The 6,393-nt window shown below is 42.6% G+C and overlaps 1 protein-coding gene across 4 annotated transcripts; it reads left to right on the forward strand.

Annotated features, from left to right (window-relative positions):
• The first annotated feature begins 30 nt into the window (after positions 1-30).
• Arl4a (ADP ribosylation factor like GTPase 4A) lies at positions 31-1,592 on the forward strand. Of its 4 annotated transcripts, none has more exons than XM_055624182.1 (2): positions 31-490; positions 580-1,592. In XM_055624182.1, the coding sequence occupies exon 2, from the start codon at positions 668-670 to the stop codon at positions 1,268-1,270; it is 603 nt and encodes a 200-aa protein (XP_055480157.1). In that variant the 5' UTR covers positions 31-490; positions 580-667; the 3' UTR covers positions 1,271-1,592. The 4 variants fall into 4 exon arrangements, with proteins under 4 accessions (XP_055480157.1, XP_055480172.1, XP_055480162.1 ...); XM_055624197.1 differs by having other exon boundaries at positions 583-1,592; XM_055624187.1 differs by having other exon boundaries at positions 31-208.
• Positions 1,593-6,393: the final 4,801 nt, after the last annotated feature.

Below are 6,393 nucleotides of genomic sequence, written 5' to 3' on the forward strand. Positions count from 1 at the left end.
GCCGCCGGGAGGCGCCGACCAATGGGATCGCGGGGCCTGGGTGGGCCGCGGGGTGGGCGTGGCCAGGCCGGCGTCCGGCTGCCCCGCGGGGCGGCCGCCAGAGCTGCGCCGAGATCCGCGCTGCGAGGTTCCGCGGCGCGTCTGCCCGCGCGGAGAGCCGCCGGCCGGCCGGTGTCGCCGCGCTGGGGTCCGGAGCCCCGCCCGGGAGGTGAGAGCCCCGGGGACGCGGCGCCGCACGCCGGGTTACGGCGCCCGGGTGGGGGTGCCTTCCGGGACGAGGCTCTCGGGTGGGTACGGTGGCGAGCACCGCACGTCGGTGCTTGGGTTGCCTTCTGGAGGAGCTTTGGGGATTCGGGGATCGTTGGAGAGTAACGTGCACGTTACCGCGTTGAGAGTGAGCCGAAGCCTCTCGGTGACGATTGTTCCTCGTCCGTTGTGGATCACGTACATTCGCTGTCTCTTCTGGTGTATTTACTCCCAGCAAGTTTCAGTAAGTTCTTCGCGGGGCTCGTTTTCAGTGAAAGCGGAGGAAGCGGTTTTAATATGTGCACAGTAACGACTTGCTCGTTTCCTCTCCAGCAGCCGAGTAGCGCGATCTACCCAGGAAGAGAAGAAGTAAGCAGATAAGAAGCTCGCGTTCAGCGTGGGACACCATTCGCCGCTGGAGATGGGGAATGGACTGTCAGACCAGACTTCCATCCTGTCCAGCCTGCCTTCCTTTCAGTCCTTCCACATTGTTATTCTGGGTCTGGACTGCGCCGGAAAGACAACCGTTCTGTACAGGCTGCAGTTCAACGAATTTGTAAACACGGTACCTACCAAAGGATTTAACACTGAGAAAATTAAGGTAACCTTGGGCAATTCCAAAACAGTCACTTTCCACTTTTGGGATGTAGGTGGTCAAGAGAAGTTAAGGCCACTGTGGAAGTCATACACCCGATGCACAGATGGCATTGTGTTTGTGGTGGACTCTGTTGACGTTGAGAGGATGGAGGAAGCCAAAACCGAACTTCATAAAATAACTAGGATATCAGAGAACCAAGGCGTCCCTGTGCTCATAGTCGCTAACAAGCAGGACCTGAGGAACTCGCTCTCTCTCTCGGAAATCGAGAAGTTGTTAGCAATGGGTGAACTGAGCTCCTCCACGCCTTGGCATTTGCAGCCCACCTGTGCAATCATAGGCGACGGACTAAAGGAGGGACTTGAGAAACTACACGATATGATAATTAAAAGAAGAAAAATGTTACGGCAGCAGAGAAAGAAGAGATGAGCGCGCTGCCTTTTGTGTCCGTGTGGAGTAGGTTTTTCTTGGTCTGGTGTTGACAAGCTCACGAGTGTCCACAGCCTGGTTTGCCTGTCTGCCCTCCCGGATGCGATTAAAGCTTTGTTTTGTTCAACAGTCAGATACCCAACTCTGTTGCCTTGTGGAAGATGAGCACATGCAATGCTCCTGAGAGTGGCCTCTTCTCCCCGACTCACAATTCTTTTGGTACTACCATTTTGGGAAGCCCAAAAAAGGCTAGTAATTGAGCAGAAAACAATTTTGTGGAAATTTGACCTAAAGTTAGTGAAATAAAATTTTGAAGAGTGTATGCCCAGTGTGCTTGTATCTTTTGGGGGAAGCCTTTGCCAAGAGATTGCAAACAAGGCTATGTAAACACAAAATGTTAAGAATGGAAATGTTAAGGTAGATGAGTGTGTGTATGTGAACACACACGGTTAAACTGAACACACAGGGATAAGGAGGAAGTATTTTCTTTTTTGAGATTTTAGCCAGATGACTCTTAACGTTATTCTGGAATCAATTTAATGCTCTCTCTTTAATTCTAGACAATGTTTAATTTAGTTGGCCTAGCAATATTTGGGGTATGGTCACGTGCATGGATTGGTTTTCCTGGCAAGCATGTTTTGGTGTGTAGTCTTTAGAAATAGCTATGCATCTGTCTACAAGGCTTTAAAACAACGTCTTGGAGCTACCGTAGAAATAGTTCACTGTCAGAAGTGCCCTGCTACTAGAACCTAAAGTGACTTGACTGCTAACTGTGGGCATGTTGATGAAATGCTTACACTTGACTACATGAATGGACTTACGGCCCGAGTGGTGGTGAGCTCACAGGGCATTACTGTAACACGTAGTCACTAAATATTCTAGTTGAAAGATACTTGTTTTGTAACTACTTTCTGGCTGGAAACAGATTTTTTTTTTTTTCATATATTTTTGTAGCATTTTGGGAGGAATGAAAGCTTTCTAATCACGGGATGCGCAGTGGAATGAAAATGTAAGGTACCTTTCTATACGTGTGCTGAGCTTTAATTTTTTTGGTTAATCAGCTAAATAGTATCTGCAGAGCCTCCCAGCTCTGACTGGAGGAAGAAATGGCACAGTGCTGCAGATAGAAATTAGGACCTAGAAAATGAAGGGGGTGGGGGAGTAGCAAGCCATCGTAAGATGATTAACTGGTGCTGTTTCTACGGTGATAAAAACAAAATGAAATTACAAGAAGAGGAGAACTTTAATTCTTATCTCCAGGAAGAGACGTTTTTCCAGTAATCACATACAGCAGATCAACGTATTTCCTATGTTTGAAGCCAACAGCTGTTCTGAAATCACCAAAGGAAGTGCATTTTCCTAGTAGGATTATTTTTTGTTTTGAGCTTTTAGGTTTCTTTTCGGTGACACAGCTGAATTTCTGGACTTGGCTCATGCTGCAGAATGAATTAGTTCCTGGTGGCACTTTCCTGACAAAGTGTACCTGCATTAGTGATGGTCAGCTAGAATGTTTACATTTTTAGAACTGGATAACAGTTACCAATAAACAGTAACTTTTTTTTAATAAGTTGTGCTATTTAGTTTTCAATAGTTTGGATTTTCTCTGGTGAGGTTTCCTCAGAAGGCTGTTTTTTGGGGAATTTTTTTCCCCTTGTACTGAATTCATTATCCTCTCCCCAATCCCTAAGACCGTGATGTGATAGTAAGGCCTGTCTTCCTCAACTCTAAGCATTTTGGATTTTCACTCTACCTCCCCTGCTCTGCTCTTGCTATATAAAGTAGCATGGCAGCACACACTTTTAATCCCAGCACTTGGGAGGCAGTGCTCTTGAGTTCAAGATCAGCCAGGGCTGCATAAAGAGGCCCTGTCTCAAAAAACAAACAAGGTGATTTGTGCTAACTAGCTCTTGACCCTTATTTTGTATGTAAGAACTGGGCCAGCAAGTCCATGTTATCCATATGTAGAGAAGGGCAAAATGGGCATTTCATAAAATTGTATTTATATAAGCCATTTTAATTAAAAATTTATATTTGGTAAATTCAAATCTTCTGCCTCCTCTTAGAGCTATTAATCACATAAGCTAAGGAATCTAAGTTGTTTTTTTTTGTTTTTTTTTTTTTTTTTTTTAATTTTACGTTAAGGTACCCTTTTCCGGATTATTTGTCTCTTTGAAATGTCAAGGATCAAACGCTGGGCCCCATGTAGGGAAAGCAAGCATCCTACCAAATGAACTATATCCCCAGCACCTAAAGGGTATTTCTAAAATTGTTCATTTTATTTGATGTGAGTTGGTTTAATACATAATACAAATGGTTGATTGGGTTAAATGTTCTATGCTAGAATAGAACAAAGTTTTAAAATATCTTTTGCTATTTAAAGATTCAACTATGCTAAAATAGGTTATAGATGTTATGGTTTAGCCTGAAGAGATTCACTGTTAATCATAAAGTGAATGAAGTTCTTACTGGAGGCTAACAATGCAGTGCTAGGATATGTCGGTGGAAATCAATGACTAGTCTGTGGGTGGGTAGGGGTGGCTTAAGAGCAAAGGACACATCATTTAGAATGTTTTTGTAGGAGCTGGGAATATACAGTTTGGTAGGAGTTTGCCTACCGGTGCAAGGCTCTGGGTTTGATTCCTAGCACTGCAAATGAAAACTAAACCATTGACAAGGTTGGTTTGTTTGGTAGAGTTTAATTGTTCATAATGATCTTGAGAGAAATGTGGTATAATATTTCAGTATTCTATTTAATGTAACAGTCTCGTCATACAAGCAATGATTTTTAGCAGTAACAAAGACACAAAAATGTTTCTTCAAAATAAATGCAACTTGAAATCTTGGGTTAGACTATCATTTGAAGTTTATTTATTTATTTTTTTGTTGTTGGTTTTCTGAAATCAGGTCTCACTGTGAAGCCAGGCTCCTTAGCCTCCTGGGTGCTGCCCGGAACTGTAATCGTGCACCACCACATTTGGACTGAGGTTTTAAAATTTAATTTTTGCAGAATATTCTGGAAATGGATATATTAATATAGAATACTCAGGTGGTTCTTTTTTTTTTAATTGAGTACTTTCATGCCAGCAAATAAAGGATACCAAACTATCATAAATTAATGTACTTAAAGATCAACGCTATTCCAATAGACCACAGCCAGAGAATGTTCCAATTCTTTGCAAATTGAAAATATAGGAGTATCTAATGAGATTTGGGGAAGATTTGGTTAGATTTGGGGAAGAATTATTGTACTATTAAAAACAGCACCAGGTTCAGAGTTAGTGTCCAAACCCTGGCATTTTTCTTTACACATGTAATTCTTGGAGTAAATTCTTTGAAACTTGTGACAGTTGTGCTATTATGTGCTCGCCGCTGAGAAGGCTGAGGGAAACTGCTCTAAGCCGTTCTTACTGAGTAGGAATTTGTTGAGATGCATTGTGGTTTCCTTGCTAATGGCCACCCAAGCTAGGCCTTGATAATGGAACCTACGTGGTAGACTTGTCTTGGTCAGTTTAACTTCTGTTTTTCAGTTTCTTTATTTGTATGCCAAGGGTCATGTCTACTGTTAGGGTTTGTTTTGTTGGAAAAAAGGATTAAATGCAATAGTAGAGAGCTTGGCACATAGTAAGCATTGAACACATTAGTAGCTGGAATATTTTCTTGCATATGTACTTGAAGAAATGACATTTTGGAGTCAGAATGATGAAAGCTCACAGTATGGTTTTCTTAGGCTCTGTGTGCCATAGCACAAAATGGCAGCTTGGTAGAACTTAGGAAAGTCTATAAACTCTTCATTTCCTTGAAGTCTAGGTTATTTTCTTTGATTTCTACAGCATTTGTGTACAATAAAAGTCTTAATGTTCACCCGAGAAACAAAAGTTAAAGTTTTGGTTATTTTCTAGACAGTAATAAAGTACTACTTTGCTTCACAAAAATTAAAAATTCAAAACTAAAGTGTGGATCTTCAAAAGTGTTATTTTAAAATTTTAATTTGGGGCTTTTTCCCACCCTCTTCCCCATACTGAGATTGAACTCAGAGCTTTGCATGCTAGGTAAGTGCAAAACCACTGAGCTGTCTCCCAAGTTCTTCTGATCATGTTTTAAAATTTGTGTTTCTTTTGTTGCAATTGGTATTACCAAAAATGAGCAAGTAAATTAAGAGATAAACACACACATATCTATCTCCCAAATTATTAGCCTAAGTAAGCCCTATGGGGGGGGATCTGTACTGCAGTTTTATTGGGTGAACAGCATGGTGGAAAGGCTGCCGGTGGCATGTCTGTGAAAGCACACAATCATCTGCAGAGGACCAGAATTCAAGCCCCAGCAACCACATCGGGCAGCCCATGGCTACCAGTAACTCCAGCTCCAGGGGAGACACCTGCGGCCTCTCCAGGTGCCTGAACTCATGTCCTCCTGCCCTCACACACCTAACTAAAAATAATTTTTACAGCATTGCTGAAACACTCATCCAGAGGATTGTCCCGTGCAGATGTGAACATGCCTCCATGTCTCTGCTTCTGAATGACTGCAGCTGGGCTGTAGTGAGAGACTAGAAGCCTTTCGAGCTGGGAACCTCTTGGAAGCCCAGAACCTCAGCCTCCACTCCAGGCCTCGGAATGTGAAACTCAAGGGTTGGGCCCAGCAATCTTTGCTTACAACATCCAGTGATTCTGTTACTCATTGAAGTCAACCATTGCATTAACATGAAATCCGGTCATTTGTTACAGAAAACAGGAAGACTGAGGAGATATCTCAGTGGTAGGGTATTTGTCTGAGGCCTTTCAGTCCATCTCCAGTACTGGAAACAAAACTGAAGGAAACTTTTTAATACAAAAAATGCTGCTTAAAACTATCTAATTTAGACCCCTTTATCTTGGTTTGGTTTGGAAGACAGTGTCTCACTCAGTTGTCTAGGCTTGGCTGGCCTTGAACTCTCGGTCCTGCCTCACCTTACTGAGTACTAGGATTCCAGGTGTGAGCCTCTCCAGCTCAGACCTTTTAGAAAGTACTTCCACCGAAGCACAGTGCTTGCCTTTTATCTATCTATCTATCTATCTATCTATCTATCTATCTATCTATCTATCTATCTATCCATCCATCCATCTATTTATTTATTTATTTAT

The sequence above is a fragment of the Psammomys obesus genome, unplaced genomic scaffold (assembly GCF_907164565.1).
Source record: "Psammomys obesus unplaced genomic scaffold, mPsaObe1.curated_primary_1811, whole genome shotgun sequence".
Classification (NCBI taxonomy): Eukaryota; Metazoa; Chordata; class Mammalia; order Rodentia; family Muridae; genus Psammomys; species Psammomys obesus.